This window comes from Spermophilus citellus (assembly GCF_964194105.1).
Source record: "Spermophilus citellus genome assembly, chromosome: 6".
NCBI lineage: Eukaryota > Metazoa > Chordata > Mammalia > Rodentia > Sciuridae > Spermophilus > Spermophilus citellus.
The window spans coordinates 32593136-32610250 of record NC_138187.1 but is presented as its reverse complement, the minus strand read 5'-3'; the positions used below and the strand labels follow the sequence as shown (position 1 = coordinate 32610250).

The window sequence follows — 17115 nt, the reverse complement described above, 5'->3', positions numbered from 1 at the left end:
GCGGCTAGGCGAGCCTGGCGGAGCGGCGGCACTCTGCGCTCTATTGGCCGGGTCTGGACAGGCGAAAGGGCCGGCGCGGGCTCCGGGCGCTCCCGGCATCCCTCGGGCGGCGGCGGCGGCGGCGGGCAAGGCGGAGGAGGGCCGTGTGTGGCGGGGCCGGTGGTGGGCAGTGGGTGCTGGCGGCCAGAGACCTGAGGAGGAGCCGGGCCGGGGAGCCGCCGCCGCCGCCATGCAGGAAATCATCGCCAGCGTGGACCACATCAAGTTCGACCTGGAGATCGCCGTGGAGCAGCAGCTCGGGGCGCAGCCGCTGCCCTTCCCGGGCATGGACAGTGAGCGCGGGGCCCCGGCGGGCGGGCGGGCGGGCGGGCGAGCGAGACCGGCTCGGACCCGAGACTCAGCGTCCCGGGCCCTTTCCCCTCATGTGGGACCCCCTCTCCCTCGCCCGGACCCGGGAGCCCCTTCCTCGGACCCTGGATCGCCTGGGGCTGTTCGTGATAAGCTTTAGGGCGGCAGGACTGTGTCCGTTGTCCCCGTAACTCTTGAATGAAGGCGCATTCTCCACATACACACCCGCTTCTCCAACCAGAGAGAAGTCCCTTCCCACCTCCCTCACCCCAAGCGCCACCTTATTGCTTTCACCAAAACCAGGCTGTTCCAGGAGCCCAGGGAGGGAAGAACCAGCTCTCCTTCGCTCTAGGAAACCCACAACTAGACCTTCAGATGCCGTTCTTTTCCTAAGACTCCCCACTCCTGGGAGATCACTCCTGGTTCTGGATCTATCAGCTTTTCCTCTGAAACCCAACTCCGGGTCATTTATTGCACCCAGGCGGATATATCGACCCTTGTTCTGAGATCCCTCTACTCTCCCTCTTCACATGGGGGCTCCTGGCTTCTCTATCCTCACTTTCAGCAGATTAATTCTTAACTCCTTTCTGAGTTAATGACAGGTAATGCTATAACACTAAAGCTCAAGGAGCTCATAGAGGTCCAGGTGGGGGAGCAGTTTTGGGCAAAGCCAGGAGATCTCTCCAGGGTTGCATCCCCTCTCCCATGACTGCCAGGGGACTGCAGTTGGTGCTCTTCTTCCTGTCTCTGCAGCCTCATTCCCCTTCTGGCAATCAGGGCTTCCAACTTGAGTCTGTCCCCTCCTGCTGATACTCATGTGCCAAACAATGTTATGCCCAAAAAACAAATTCAAATCATTTTACACACACAGACACCTCCTGCAAATAACTCTTTAACTTCAGACACACACTATTTTGTGCACACACACACACACACACACACACACACACTCACACACTAGGACTTCTGACTTTTTTCCCCCCTATGGTACTATGGATTGAATTTAGGGCCTTGCAAGTGCTAAGTAAGTGCTCTACCACTCAGCTACATCTCCAGCTCTCTTTTTTTTAATATTATTATTATTTTGAGATGGTATCTCCCTAAGTTTTGCTGAGGCTGGACTCAACCTTGTGATCCCCCTGCCTCAGGCTCCCAGCCAACTCGGATTACAGGCATACACCATAGCACTTGGTCCTTCTGTCTTGTTTTTTTTTTTTAATATGCCTTCTCCCTGTATTGCCCAGGCTAGTCTCGAATGCATGGACATAAATAATGCTCCCACCTCAGTCTCCCAAGAGTTGAGATTACAAGCATGTACCGCAACTCCCAGCCTTTTTCCTGTCTTGATGACACTGGCTTGAGGTCATGGAACAATCCAGGAAAGGCAACTCATCTCTCCATCATTCTACAAGCCTGTGGGAGCAGGTGCAATGATAAGGATCCCACATATCTACTCCTAGGGATGGTCAGGTCAGCACAAGTGCCTCCCCAGCCCAGGGCCTCAAACTTGGTAGCACTCACTGTTTGTTTGTGATCATATTCATTATGCTAAAGCCCAATGAGACTATGATCCTTCCTCACTCTTCCCTGCAGTTCATTCCCATCTCAGTTTTGCCCCTGAGGTATTCTCTTATTCAATCTGCCTGACACCAGTCCCCAGGACTGTGGATTTCTGACTTTAAAGAATGAACCTCTGAAAAGAACAAGACTAAATACTCTTAAGTGATACTTTTTTTTTCTTTTTTTTTGGGGGGGGGGGTACTGGTGATTGAACTCAAGGGCACTCAACCACTGAGCCACATCACCAGCCTGTTTTTTGTATTTTACTTAGAGACAGGGAGTCATTGAGTTGCTAAGCACCTCACTGTTGCTGATGCTGGCTTTGAATTCATGATCTTCCTGCCTCAGCCTCCGGAGCCACTGGCATTACAGGCGTGTGCCACTATGCCTGGCAAGTGATACTTTTTTTTGGTACCGGGAATTGAACTGAAGGGCACATGACCACTGAAGCACATCCCCAGCCCTATTTTGTATTTTATTTAGAGACGGGGTCTTACTGAGTTGCTTAGCACCTCGCCATTGCTGAGGCTGGCTTTGAACTCGTGATCCTCCTGTCAACCTCCCCAGCTGCTGGGATTACAGGCTACAACACCACACCTGGCATGCAAGTAATACATTTTTTTAAAAATATATATTTACTTGTAGATGGACACAATACCTTTATTTTGTTTATGTAGGTGTTTCTTGTTTGTTTGTTTTTTAATGTAGTGCTGCAGATCAAACATCGTGCTTCATGTGTGCTAGGCAAGCACTCTGCCACTGAGCCACAACCCCAGCCCCCCCAGTGATGGATATTTAAACACAAGACTTTTCAAGCTTTTTTTTTTAATATTTATATTTTAGCTCTAGGTGGGCACAATATCTTTTTATTTTATTTTTATGTGGTTTTGAGGATCGAACCCAGTGCCTCACGCATGCCAGGCGAGCACGATACCACTTGAGCCATATCCCCAGCCCCTTTTCAAGCTTTTTAAAGTGCAAATAATGACTCTCCTCTAACTTCCTGGTAACACCTCTAAATACAACAGCCTTAACTCTATAGTAGCAAAATCTACCTGCTGCTTATAAGCCATAGAATCTCTTCTATGGCTTAGCAAATGGGTTTCAGATATTCTGTTGGTGGCTTTTCAGAAATTTTGAAATGCCTGCCAATAAGAAAAACAGCTCTTGAAGCAAAAGAGAGTTTACCCTAGAAGTTGTGGCTGGTGAATCCTGGACTCAGAATAGCTGGCCCCGGGGTCCCATAGACTTCTACTGTACTCTGCCTCTGTGGTCTTGCTTACCTTCCCAGAACCGGCTACACCTGTGCAAAAGAAAGGCCATGCTCCTTTAGTAATGATGTATTAATGATGCATATTAAGAGCGGGTCTGAATCCATGTCTTTACTTACAGTCTTTCTTCAGGACTGGCGTCTCATAGGCACCTGCCTCTTTTTCTGTAACCTGTCTCCCTTCAGAGGCCCCATTTGCTTGTTGATATTTCCTATGAGATCATTTCCTCCTTCTTAAGTGCCATGAATTAGCCCTCCTGGAAGGTCTGAGCTGGGGTAATTAACCTATTTTTGTGATCTTGTACTCCATCCTACCTTCCTCAACCACTCTTAACTCTTGTTGTTATTTTGTTTTTGTAGAGCAGATTCCCAGAATATCAGTAAAGTTCAGCTTTTTATTGAAGATGTTACAAAAGAGGTTTAATCAAAAAGACCAAAGCCCATAGCATCATCTTCTTTCTTCCGCTTTCTTCTCCTTAGCTAGGGTAACAGTGGTGGAGAGGTCAGGACCTCCTCCAGTGCCTTATCAGCTGCCAGAGCAGGTCCACCAGCCCCAACATTGCCAGTGAGGCTCCAGTGTTGGTATTGACCAAGGCCTTTGCAAATGCATCAGGCTGAAAAGGTTCACCATTTACACCAGCTGCTTTAATGAGGGCATTGATCCTGTCTGTGACAATCACCTCATCATCCTGCAGGACAAGAGCAGAGTAGATACAGGTGAACTCAGAGATGTAGGCCATGGTGTCCTGTATGTTTCTAGTCACCAGATGAAGTAAGGGTATCACCCCAATGTAACCTTTGCTTCCTGGGAAGGACCATGTACCTGGGTGGCATCTTAGGAAAAGACACTCTTCAGTTTCTAATACCTTGAAAGGTCACTTCCAGGAGGTTCTCAGCACTGACTGATGCTCTGTCTCAATGTGCATGTCTCATTTTGTAGGGAATGACTGAAATAAGTGGTTTTTGCCTGACTTGGTTGGGCTTTGCATCTTTTGCTAATGTTTCCTATACCCTAGGTCAAAGGCCAGAATAAACCCTTCCCATTGTCTTCAGTCATTGCAAATAGCAATGGCACTTTGCTTTGGTTGATGCTGCTCCCTTTCTTTTTACAGAGTCGGGGGCTGCTGTCTGTGAATTCTTTTTGAAAGCTGCCTGTGGCAAAGGTAAGAGACTTCGGTTTTCTAAAATGCCCCTTCACTACCTTGTCCCCTAGCAGACTTGTAGGTCACCAAGTCTCTGACTTGTGTTGCCTTCTGCAGACTAACAATGTCGTTAGTTGAATAGGCTAGGAACCTGGTGGGGCATCCCCAAATCTAAACACAGGATTGAACCTGGCTCAGATGCTGCCTTCTCACCGCAGCAGAGAAGAAGCCCCAGCATTGAGGCATCCAGGAATGTTCTCAAGGTACCAGAGTTACTCTGTGACTGAGCCCAGTGAATATAGGCCTCTTTGATTCCATTCTCTCCGGCTTTCTGTCCACTGTGGCTTCTTAGCAAAGGACCCTGCAATACTCCTTTTGAGGTCTTGTTTGTACTAACCAGGTCCCAATACACACTGTTTGAGCCAGATAGCCTGTTAATTCTGGGCACGTATATGTCTGGGCATTTTTCACCCTATAGGAAAATTTATTTAGGAAACTAAATCAGAAAGTGGACAAGGAACACAGGACTAGATCAAGGGGATGGATCTAGAGGATGATTTGGGTTAGTTTTGGTTGCATAGCAGTCATTTGTCACTAAGGCAGGTAGATGAATTAGCTCAGTGTCATACTGTATGGTCAGGATATCATTCTCCCACTGGGCTCCTGGTCTCATTTCCATGTGTTTGCTTATTTATTCTACCCTCTGACCAGCCACCTTGTGTGCCACAGCAATCCTTAACACAGCTATTTGTTAGTACAGTAGCCGATACCCACATGGGCCTATTCAAATTGAAATTTAAAAAATTTAAAATGTACCTCAGTGAGATAATAATAATTCAAATGCTAAATAGCCATGTGTGGTTAGTGGCTGTCATACTGGACGGCAGAGATGTAGGCCATTTCCTTCCACTCTTACAGAAAATTCTACTGGACGGACAAGCATAGATCTTTCCTGCTTACAGCTTCATTCTTGTTGGGCCTTCCCCGTGGTCCTGCTAGGATACCAGTTATATCTGACATTCCCCGAGGATGACTCTGTCACATTTGGGCAGTACAGGTCCTGCTGCAGAAGGACATCTCCCCTCATTTGCATATATTAAATTTCTTCCATTTTAAGTTGATCTGGAGGCTTAAAAGTGAGCACTTCTGGGCTGGGGATGTGGCTCAAGCGGTAGCGCGCTCGCCTGGCATGCGTGCAGCCCGGGTTCGATCCTCAGCACCACATACAAAGATGTTATGTCCGCCGAAAACTAAAAAATAAATATTAAAAAATTCTCTCTCTCTCTCTCTCTCTCTCTCTCTCTCTCTCTCTCCCCCCCCCCCTCTCTCACTCTCTCTTTAAAAAAAAAAAAAAAAAAAAGTGGCACTTCTAACAGGAGACAACTCCTGTCTGGACTCTAGGCTTCTCTTGGTGGTCGTCTTTATCCTTTAGGGTTTCTCAAACCCCAGTCTTTGTTTTACCAACCCTGTGATTTTCCTGTGTAAGTGTACCACTGGAACTATTTTTAATTAAGGAATAAACTGACCCTGCAGCCCCACCCCAACCTAGGCCTGTTTTACCTTCATCTTACAGTAATATCTATGAAATCCTGATCTGATTTTTCAGTTATAGTTTTCTAAAACACCTTAAACTAAAATACAGAGCTGTTAAACTGTTAAATGTTTGCTGGGGAACTGGAGTTGTAGCTCAGTGGTAGAGTGCTTGCAAGCACATGTGAAGCACTGGGTTCAATCCTCAGCACCACGTAAAAATAAATGAATAAAATAAAGGCTTTGTGTCCATCTACAACTAAAACTACTGTTAAAGAGAATGTTTGCTGGTATAGTGCCTGAAACCACGTTGCCTTCTGCCAGGGGCACCTCAACCACCTTCTAGGGTGTGCTGCTTTCAGGTGGTTCAGAGAAGTGTGGGGTGAAGGCGCCTTCATTTCCCCAAGCCCATACCTCTCCTTACTCAGTGGCCCCTCTTCCTGGGCAGGGGGCATGTGCCCATTTCGCCACATCAGCGGTGAGAAGACAGTAGTTTGCAAACACTGGCTGCGGGGGCTGTGCAAGAAAGGGGACCAGTGTGAATTCCTGCATGAGTATGATATGACCAAGATGCCCGAGTGCTACTTCTACTCCAAGTTCGGTAAGGCGCATGAAACCCTGGGAGGCAGCACCAAGAACCCAGACCCCAGGGCCAAGCAGCTCCTCAGGGCCTGCTGCATCTCTACCTTCTCCCATATATCCAGTTTCTGATGAGAAACTTGGGCAGTGCCTCCTAGCCCTAACTGGCTCTGTAGTGAAGGGGTATCATGGTGATAGCCCCTCATGTCTTTATAGTGCTCCAGAGTTTGGAGTACTTTTAGACACTGAGATTTACAAGGGTCCCATTAAGCAAATAAGCAGCGCAGCTGATCAGAGACCTTGCTTCTGTTCCTGGTAACCTGATCTCTGAAATCCATGTCTCCATCCAGCTTGGTCATTGAGCACCCCTGGGTCTAAGTTGGTGCCTTATCTCTGGGAATGTGATCTGGGGTAATATCTTCGCCATCTTCACAGCCCTCAGAGTTGGTCTTCTGGTGGCAGTGAGCCCCACTCTTCACCTTAAAACAGATTGCTTTGAGCTCTGCATAGAGAGTATGTGGCCTCACCTTTCCTGAGTGACTTGTGTGGAGAAGCAGGGGACAGAGTGGAAGCAGTGGTACTGGTGTAGAGCTTAGTCCCCAGGGTTTATGACTGCTCTGACCTTCAAGGTGACCCAGAAAGAAGCTCTGTTGCTCAGCACGAGGGCTGGCTCTGGACCTAGGACTGCAGGCCCTATGTAGGGGCTGGGGCAGGAGGTTGGAAGCCTGTGGGAGGCTTTGCAGCGAGCTGAGTGCTGGGCTTGCTTTGCACTTTCAAAGCACTATTGTTAGAGGAGATGTTAATTAATTCAACAGGCTTGGCTGCTGGCTTATTAATGATAGTTGTGGCTTGTTTTGTTGAGGCAGCATAAGCTATGAAGTCAAAGTAGACAGACAGAACTAAGACGCGGCCTTCCCAGCTTCCCATGGCTCCCACTGCAATGCTGGAAATGGGCTGAGCCTCCCATCTGGTCCCAGAGCTCTCCCTTGAGGGCATCTCTCTGCAGGCTGGCCTGGGGTTCCCTCCTTCCTGCTGGGCCCATCTCTGAAATCCCCTCTGCCTGCCTATCCCCTGTAGCTCCTGCCTTGGTGCAGACACATCACCTGCAACTTCTGTCACTTGTCCACAGATGTGTATTGGGGTCCCCTTCTACACACTGGAGAGATAGGGATAAAGAGGACAGACTGGTCCTTGCCCCATGAGTTTTTACTTAAGTGGGTTGGATACAGAGGCAGCTGATAAGCCAGTGAGACAAGGAAGAAAATTTTTTATGGAAAGTGCTGGGAAGGAAATGAGCAGTGGTGAGACCCACATGGAATCTACTTCAGGCAGAGAGACCTAGGAAGGACTCTGAAGAGGAGTCCTGGGCTGGCAACTGGAGGGTAGGAAGGATTCATCTTGGGCAGCAGAGGAAACCAGAGTGGTTGAGAAGGGGGTTCCTAAGCCTGTGGTGGGCCGGGGCAGGAGTTTAAATGTCCTCTTGATCGTAAGCAAGGGTTAACATAGGTTGCAGAGCAGATCTGGAGGTGAGCGGGTGGTCAGCCAGGAAAGTAAGTATGTCCTGGTGCCGGGGGCCAGCTGGGCTGGTTACTTCTGAGAAGCACTAGTCCACGTGTGGTGTCATCATCTAGGCTTATCCCATGCCACCACATGGACACAGCCTTGAGCTCCCAGATCCTCCCTGTGTTTGTCCTAAAAGTTAGAATTCCTTAGACCTTCCCCAATCCCGGCTCATAGATGGGAAGAGCTGATCAGATTAGATGGGAATTCCCTAGTCTCAGGTGCATTTGCGTATCTGGGTTGCTACAGTGTCCTCTGGGAAGGGTAGAACTATGGATTTTGATGAGAGCCTGCCCTGGGCCAGGCTCTGCTGATGTCATTATCCCTCTCAGCAGCAATGATACATGTGAGGGAAAAACTGTTACAGCCCCACTGAAATTCTGCCCTGGGCTCAGGGTTTGCCAGGCCAAGCCTGGACACTGGACCCCCTTGGGCCCTCTTTGCCTTGGGAACTCTCCTAGCACTGTTCTAGGAGGCCACATGTCTGGGTTTCCTGCAGGGGAGTGCAGCAATAAGGAGTGCCCCTTCCTTCACATCGACCCTGAGTCCAAGATCAAGGACTGCCCTTGGTACGACCGTGGCTTCTGCAAGCATGGTAAGTGCTGGGGTAGGCTGGGCTTGGCCTCAGGAAAAAGGCCATACCCCTCCCTCTGCCCACATCACCCTAGGGCTGCCAGCTGGTGCTCCTGGGACATAACTCCATCTGTGCCATCTGTCCCAGTGAAACCTGGATTCTGTGGCCAGTGAGACTTTTTCACACTACTCCTTTCCCTCAGGCCTCCCAAAGAGGCTATGTGGATGGCATTCTTGCCTGCAGTTTTAATGAGGAGCCCAGTGTAGAGAGGCCTTTCTGCCTGTTGTCCTCTATGAATGATAGCCCAAGCCAGCTTGTGAAGCCACACTCTGGTTCTCTGTACCCCAGGCAGTCTCGGTGGGGCTATTAACTATTAGCAGGGACACCAAGGTATCCCCCACAGAGGGGGCATCTGAGTGACCCAAACATTGGGCTCTGCAGGTCCCCTGTGCAGGCACCGGCACACGCGGAGAGTCATCTGTGTGAATTACCTCGTGGGATTTTGCCCGGAGGGGCCCTCGTGTAAATTCATGCAGTGAGTACCCTGGCCCCAGCCCTGCTGCTGCCCCTTTGTCCTTCCTGGTTGCAGCTGGGCTTAGGTCACTGGGTGATGTCAGCACCAGGGCCTGGGGCAGGAGTGGGAGATGGGGGAGGAAATCACTACTTATGACTGCTGCTGCTTCTGGAGTATAAAATCAGCTCTGCCTAGGCCAGCATTTAATCTTCCATGGGTCATGTGCCCTCCGGGAATCTGATGAAGGCTCTCCAGACCCTGTGCTCCAGAAAAATTCTCACATAGGCTATGATTTAGGGGGTTTAAGGACCTCAGGTAAGAGCTAGGAATATAGCTCAGTGGTAGAGCACTTGCCTAGCATGTGTGAGGCCCATCCTCAGCACCACAAAAAAAAAAAAAAAAAAACCTTAGGAGGGCTGGGGATGTGGCTCAAGTGGTAGCGTGCTTGCCTGGAATGCGTGCGGCCCGGGTTCAATCCTCAGCACCACATACAAAGATGTTGTGTGCGCCGAGAACTAAAAAAAAAAATAAATATTAAAAAAAAAATTCTCTCTCTTAAAAAAAAAAACCTTAGGAACCTGTGTCCTAAAGGAAGGAAATTAAAGTTTCAGGGCCTTCTTTGTGTAGGTCCTGGTCTTGTGGTTCCATATGAAATAATTCATATAACTCCTGCAAGTGGGAAAGATGGTACTCACTTCCCACCTGAAAACCCTGGGGTTCAGGGCTCAGTCACTGGCCAGAGCACATGGTAGCATGTGGTGATACCTGGTCACAGATCTGTGGGCCCCTGAAGCTGGATTCTTCTTGCCCAGTGGGGTCAGTGACACTCTTTCAGGGCCATTGCCTTGGCCTTTAGAGCCCAGTGTACTTTTTTTTTTTTTTCTCCAGGGATTGAACTCAGGGGCACTTAACCATGAGCCACATCCCAGTACCTCCTCACACCTTATTTATTTGTTTGCTTTTTGGTTGTTGATGGACCTTTTTTTAATTCATTTATTTATATATGGTGCTGAGAATCCAACCCAGTGCCTCACATACGTGAGGCAAGCACTTTACCACTGAGCTACAACCCCAGCCCTCCCAGCCCTTTTTTGTATTTTATTTAGAGAGAGGTTTTGTTAAGTTGCTTAGAGCCTTGCTGAGTTACTGAGTCTGGCTTTGAACTCACAATCCTCTTGCCTCAGCCTCCCAAGCTGCTGGGATAACAGGTGTGTGCCACTGTACCCAGTTCTAGTACATTTCTTTCACTTAGTTGTTTGCATGAGGTGATGTTAAGACTGCAGAGTGCCCATGCTGCCTCTGACCACTATGCTGAACCTGCAGCAAGAGCACAGTTACTGATTGTTGGGGACCCTGGCCCCTGTCTGTGTGCAGGTAGCTGATGCTGTCACTGGCATCCGCTCCCTATATGAGCACCCATGAGCCTGCAGATGGCCTGGGAACTAATGCTTGCAGGGTGAGCATGTCACCAAGAGGCCCTATACATTATTAGGACACTCCAGACAGATTCTTTGGGGAAGGGGCCTTCTGTGCACACAGCCCTTCCACAGCAGGCATACTCCAGATGTGCCTGTGCTTACCTTTCTCAGAGCAGCACTTGCCCAAGGTCTCCTAGCTCTGCATAGGTAGAGCTGGGTCTGAGCCAAGGCCCATCAGTTCTGTTTTTCCTGCTATTCTGTGGCTTCCCACAGGCATTGCTGAGTGCCAGACTTGCTGCCTCTAAGTGATTTGTGTTGCTTTTGCTTGGGCAGAGGTTAGGTGCAGTTTTCCAAGCACAACCTGACCTGTCTCCTCTCGTACCTTCTTCTCTGTTCTCAATCCCTCTGGCTGCCGGGTAACCAGCCCTCGATTTGAACTGCCTATGGGAACCACTGAGCAGCCCCCACTGCCACAGCAGACGCAGCCTCCAACAAAGGTACCGTGCCCCCGCCCCTCCTTGGCCATGCTGGCCCTGCAGAGAGAAACTCAGTGCCACTTCGGTGTGTAGTCTGCAGTGTACAGTATGCTATAGTCCCAGCTGGAGGCCTGTGAGAGGAGAGTGAGGGAGGAGGCAGGAGAGAAGGGAAGTGCCTTCAAGTTCTAGCAGAGAAATCAGGGAGAGTAGTTCACATATCTCCCTAGAGATGGAGAGCTTCTGCCAGAGCTGAATTCCCACTTGGCCTCATCCCTTGCCTCAAACCTAGAACCTCAGCAACATGAGGCCAAGAGCAGGATGGCAAACAAGATTGTGTGTCACTGTGAGAATGTGGCAAGGTGCCACTGCAGCTCCATAGTGCCTGCCTCGGGAGCTGGGTAAAGGGTGGCCTGGGCCCACATCTCCTGCTCTTGTTTCTGTTCTTCCCTTTTAAATGGGGAAAGTGGGCTCTTAAACAAAGACTTACCTGAGGGGCACCAGCAGGAAGGGGCTTATGAAGGAGCACAACCAAGGCCAACTGTTCTTTGGCCAGTAACATTGCTGCTCCTTGGAGGTTCCAACCAAGAATAGGGCTGAAGGACTAGCTGGTTCCAGTTGTCTATTCAGGCCCACAGTGCAGTTTGTTGGTCCCCTCAAGCACAAGGAGAGAAGGAAATGCCATCAACAAATGAGGATCTACAGCAGCCCCCCAAAATCAAGAGCTGTGTGGGTTTGATTACCAGAGTGGGGGACTGGGCCCAGAGGAAGGGCTGGCCCGGGTGTTAGGCAGGGCCTCCAGTAGGCCCTCCGTGTAAAGTGGTCTGCCAATCTTGAAGCCTCACCTCCTACCTGGTTGGGCTCTGAGTCAGTTGCCAAAGCCCCTCCCATTCTTCTTCATTGTCGTGAGCTGAGCATCCATGAGGGGATGTGACTGCACTTGGCCTCCATTGATCCCCACCTTTAGGAAAGGCAGGAATTCCTGGGCAGGGATGCAGAGGACAGCCTGAGGTTCCTAGCTTGGGTCCTGCATTTAGAGGGCCAGAGCCAAGAACCCACCTCGATGAGAGGTGGACTTGCTGAGGAATCCCTGTCCCAGGAACCTCCATCCCCCTCCTTCTTGCTACTCTCTAGAGGAAGGCCCTCTCAGCCCCTAGAACACAGGTCAGCATGTCAGGCTCCAACTGTTTTTCTGTGACTGTTGCTCGCCGTGTAGGCTGCTAAACATCTGGCTGAACCAAGCGTTCATCCTGACCTGAAGCTAGAACCTCAGAAACAAAAGTAAGGCCTGATCATGCCCTCGCCCTACTGCCCCAGAGACCTCCTCTTGTCTCTTTGGTGTTTTGTTTTTTACTTTTATTTTTCGTTTTTGTGTGTCTGCATGGTGTTTTTCGGGCAGCAGCTCCTGCCATCATCACCACAAGTTTCTTTTTTGCCCACTCCTGAGCTGGGCCATCGCGGAAGCCCTCTTCCTGCTGGTCATGCGGGAGCAGTCCCGCCCTTTTTTCCTGTTCCCATTGGTAGTCTGCGTGCACGTGTTTTCCACAGTAAAACCGTGTTGTGTAACTCTTTCCAGCAAAGTAACAATCCGCCATTACAAAGGTCGTCCTCCTTGATCCAGTTAACGAGTCAGAACTCTTCTCCCAATCAGCAGAGAGCCCCGCAGGTCATCGGGGTCATGCAGAGTCAAAACAGCAGTGCAGGCAACCGGGGACCCCGGCCGCTGGAGCAGGTCACTTGTTACAAGGTGAGTCCCAGGACTTGGGGACAGGGTGGGGTCTTCTCTCTGGTCATTGACCATTCCCTCCTTCCCTAGATGTGTGGTTGGTTACTTTTGAAAAGGGAAAACTTTGGTTTTTGCTGATTGTAAAAATAAAGGTGGGCCACTATAGTGGTCTGGAGACCATCCTACTTCCTCCAACACATCAAGACATAGTGCAGGGTAATAAAATATTGCTGCTAAATGAGTGGACTGTGCTTGCAAGGAAACGGGAGATCTTTAAGTGCTAGGGAACAAAATGGAAACAAATGCAACAAAGAGTGATCCTTGAAGCTTTGTCTGCCCCACATGCATCCTTAGATCATGCGTCCAGGCACACTCAAGGGAACAGGACAAAGCTTTTTGCCTATGCTGGAGGAACTGGATTGGGAACACACACTCCACACCTCTTAACCTAAAGTGGGACACTCGGGGAAAGGGTGAATTTAAACAAATCTACTAGAAAACTTTCTCATTCCTGGCTGTGGGTGGAAAGGAGAAACAATTCCTTGGGAACAGGTAGTTGGTAGCTGATCCTTACATGATTTGGGGCCTGTGTTCACATCCTTGGTGAGAGCTAAAAGTCACAAACTGAGTTTAATCTATAATTGGCTTCCTTGGAGTATACCACGGGCTCCCAGAAGGAGCTCTGAGGAGTATATTCTCAACCCTAGCCATACAGAATCCCCACAGAGTTCCAAAGAATGAGTTCATGTTTAAAAACTCAGAAAACATAGCTGGATATAGTGGTGCACATCTATAATCCAAGTAACTCAGGAGGCTGTGGCAGGAGGATCATAAGTTCAAGGCCAGCCTTGATAACTTGGTGAAGCTGTGTCAAAAGAAAAAAATAAAAGGGGCTTGGGGGTGTAGCTCAGTGGTAGAGTACTTTTCTAGCATGTGCAAGGTCCAGGACTCAATCCCATGAACCAAAAAAAAAAAAAAAAAAAAAGACACGGTGGCACATTCCTGTGATCCTAGCAGCTCAGGAGGCTGAGGCAGGAGGATCACAAGTTCAAAGCCAGCCTCAGCAATTTAGGGAAGCCCTAAAAGCAACTTAGCAAGACCCTGTCTCAAGATAAAAAAGGACTGCCGACGTGGTTTAATGGTTAGGTGCCCCTGGGTTCAATCCCTAGTACCAAAAACAATAATAATAAAAACAACAGAAAGAATGTTTTTTACTCTACTACTTCAGTTTTTGAAATTTTTGCAGCAGGGTCTTATTAAGTAGCTGAGGCAGTCCTTGAACTTGCAGTCTTCCTGCCAAGCCTCCTAAGTATGGGAAATATGGGTGTGTGCCATTGCACTCGATTTGTTCTTTTGCTCCTAATAACAGTGCTGTAAAATTTGTGAGCTCTTGTCTGATGTCACTGGCATCCATGTATGCAAGAGATAGTTCTAAGTCAAAGGGCATGTACTTAAAATGTCCATCCAGCTTGTCCTCAGGAAAGATTGGGCCCCAGGACTCTGCCACAGCAGCCAGGCATTCCTTGAGCTGCTCTGTCCAGCAGAAACTTGCATTCCTGGGGCTGAAGAAGGCAAGTGCTTAAAAGCACTCAAAGAAAAGTGCATCTGGATTCAGAGAAAGCCTCACTGGGGAAAGTTCTGAGCCTAAGCCTTAAGATGTGAGAAGAGCAAGGAAAGGGAAAGATCTGGAAAAGGCAAGACGGGTGGAAGGCATGCCTCACTAAGTTGCTGAGGCTGATCTAGAACTTGAGATTCTCCTGTCTTAGCCTCCCAAGTCACTGGGATTACAGGTGTGCACCACTGCGCTCGGCTCATGCTGTTAATATTAAAAATACTTCATGGGAATCCTAGATTCCTGGGAACAATTATGAAGACCAATGGATGTGCTGGGTCCTGGGAGTGGGGCCTTGTGGTTATGCTTTCTGGTGATCATATTAGCCTAAGGGCCAATTATCCATGAAGTCACACCTACAGATTAAACAGATCTTAAAAACATGAGACTGCAGTGTAGGATAACAGAATAAATAGGGGCACTGGGTAAGGACAGTAGAACCCCTTTATATTGTTGCATACCAGGGAAGCAGGGAGTGGGGATTATGGGAACAGAGATTGGGGGGGGGGGATTAGCATCTGCACCCACCAGATGCCTCTTGAGTCTCTGTTTCATGCTTGAGGTTGCCATTCACTTAGATTTCCCTTCTGTTTTAAGTCTCACAAGGATAGAGACACTATGGGAGGTCCTGGATAATCAGCCAATATAAATCAGGGTCAGTGTTAGATGTGTCAGAGGTGACGCTATCAGCTCCATTCACCCAAGTCTAATCATTGTCCCATCTTTGACCCTGTGATTAAAACCTGTTCTCATGGGTAGCTTAGACAGTTGTGCAGGAGCCAGGAGGGAGCCTGGCACAGTGGCACACACCTATAAGCCCAGAGGCTCTAGAGGCTGAGGCAGGAGGATTGAGAGTTCAAAGCTAGCTTCAGCAATTTAGGGAGGCCCTAAGCAACTTAGCAAGACCCTGTCTCTAAATAAAATATAAAAAAGGACTAGGGATGTGGCTCAGTAGTTAAGCGCCCCCAGGTTCAATCCACAGTACTTAAAAAAAAAAAAAAAAAACAGGAGAAAAGCGTCAGTACAGCCCACCCTGTGTCCATAGCCATGGCTCCCAAAGCTGGGGAAGGAGCCTGGTAGCTTCTCTTGCGTTGTTCCCTCCCCCATCTCCTTAGGGAGGCCCCAGACGTTGGCTCAGAGGTAAGTGACTGACTGGCCTGTGTGCAGAGAGGGCCGAGAGCTCTGATGCCGTGGACTTCTCTTCATCCTGCTACCCACTTGTGAGTCCTTCCCAGGCAGGCCCAGGTCTGGTGCAGGTGAGGTACAGGCTGAAGGGGCACCTTGCTGGGCTCTCAGGTCACTCTGGTGACCTTGCTGGCTGCAGTTTCTGTACCACTGCACCTTTCTTGAGATTCTTTTGCTTGTGTTTGAAAGGAAATCTTGCCACAGAATTTCAGGGTTCTCCCTAGCTTGGTATTTGGTGGGTACTGCCTTAGTTGAAAATTACATTTGAAAATGGTGTTGTATTTTTCTCTCTCCTTCCCCTTCTACGGTTCCCAGTGTGGTGAAAAAGGACACTACGCCAACAGATGCACCAAAGGGCACTTGGCCTTTCTCAGTGGACAGTGATGGCAGCTGGAGTCAGCTCAGAGCAGCCTGAGGGGCCCTGCTGTTGGGTGTGTGCACTGCCTGCTGAATGTTGTGTTGGTGCAGCTGACTAAAACCGGCAAGCATGCTCACTGGGGCTTGTCGTTCTGAGGGGCCACAATTGTTAAGTTTCCTATCATTTTGCTGTAATCTCTTTTTTAAAAGGGACACGTGCTTCATTGTGTCCCCAAGTCGACATCATGTTTGCCTGGGCTTCCACGCCTCTTTTTCTGGGACTCCCTGCACACCTACCCTCCAGGGGGAGGATGTAGTTGAGGAAGGGCTTGTGCTATGCTGTTGTGTGTGGAAGGTGGCCTTTCCCCTCAGGGGCTCGTTAAACACCAGTTCTTGGAGAGCCCAGGGATTGGTGGATCATTCAGAGCTGTGGCAGGTCATGCCGGCTTCCTCCGCGTCCTGCTGAATCCTGAAGCTGTGATTTGAACAAGGGAGCCCTTCCTGACAAACTCAGTGCACTCACTGCCTCAGCCTAGCCCTGGGTCCAGGTGGCAGCAGCTGAGGGCTGCAGGGCTCTCTAATTTGAGGTTCTGTCTTCTGGGCTTATTTTGTCATGGGGCCCTGATGATGTTGAAGGTATTCTTCAGCCAGAGCCACACACCACCCTTTAAATAGCTGATCCATTTGCGCCTACCTCCTGCTGATCAAGAGTCTGTACTGTCACTCAGACACCTGTGGCATGCAGAGGAGACTGCCCTGCCCTTGAGCCTGGAAAATGTGAAACCATCACCTGCAACCTGCTGGGCAAGTGGGCCTATCAAAGTTCAATTACAAGAACAATTTTTATGAAGTTGATTAAAGCTTGTTTTTTAAGCGGTGTCTCATTACTTATGGGGACTGTGTGCTGGGGAGACCCACTGGCTGCACTAGCTGCCTGGCATAAAGCGGTGATTGGTGCTTTCTCATCTCTTTGAAAGAATCTCACAAAGAGCAGTGGTGCTGCCTAGATGGGCCCTTGTACCCAAAGCTGGCAGGTCTCACCCCTGTCAGCTGTTGGGTGATGCCTATTCATCCAGATTCAGCCCTTCTAGGGGATCCTGGACATGACATTGCCCTCCCCAGCCTGTCCCCCATAGCCTGCACCAGGCACAGTGTATATGCTTACTGTTGGCCCCTCAGTAAGGAAGTGGTGCCGGTCTACATGCACCTAATGTCATCTGAAGCCCTCTGATGAATAGGGGACAGGAAGGGGGCAGCCCACATCAGG

General features: G+C 49.4%; 1 protein-coding gene across 4 annotated transcripts; it reads left to right on the top strand.

Annotated features, from left to right (window-relative positions):
* The first annotated feature begins 96 nt into the window (after positions 1-96).
* On the top strand, positions 97-16721 carry CPSF4 (cleavage and polyadenylation specific factor 4). 4 transcript variants are annotated; one of them, XM_081297662.1, is made up of 8 exons: positions 97-332; positions 4291-4341; positions 6299-6451; positions 8489-8584; positions 9005-9098; positions 10920-10992; positions 12545-12715; positions 15807-16721. In XM_081297662.1, exons 1-8 carry the CDS (start codon positions 230-232, stop codon positions 15873-15875), a joined length of 810 nt encoding a protein of 269 aa, XP_081153788.1. In that variant the 5' UTR covers positions 97-229; the 3' UTR covers positions 15876-16721. The 4 variants fall into 4 exon arrangements, with proteins under 4 accessions (XP_081153788.1, XP_081153791.1, XP_081153790.1 ...); XM_081297664.1 differs by having other exon boundaries at positions 98-332; positions 12623-12715; XM_081297663.1 differs by having other exon boundaries at positions 98-332; positions 12620-12715.
* The last annotated feature ends 394 nt before the right edge of the window (positions 16722-17115 follow it).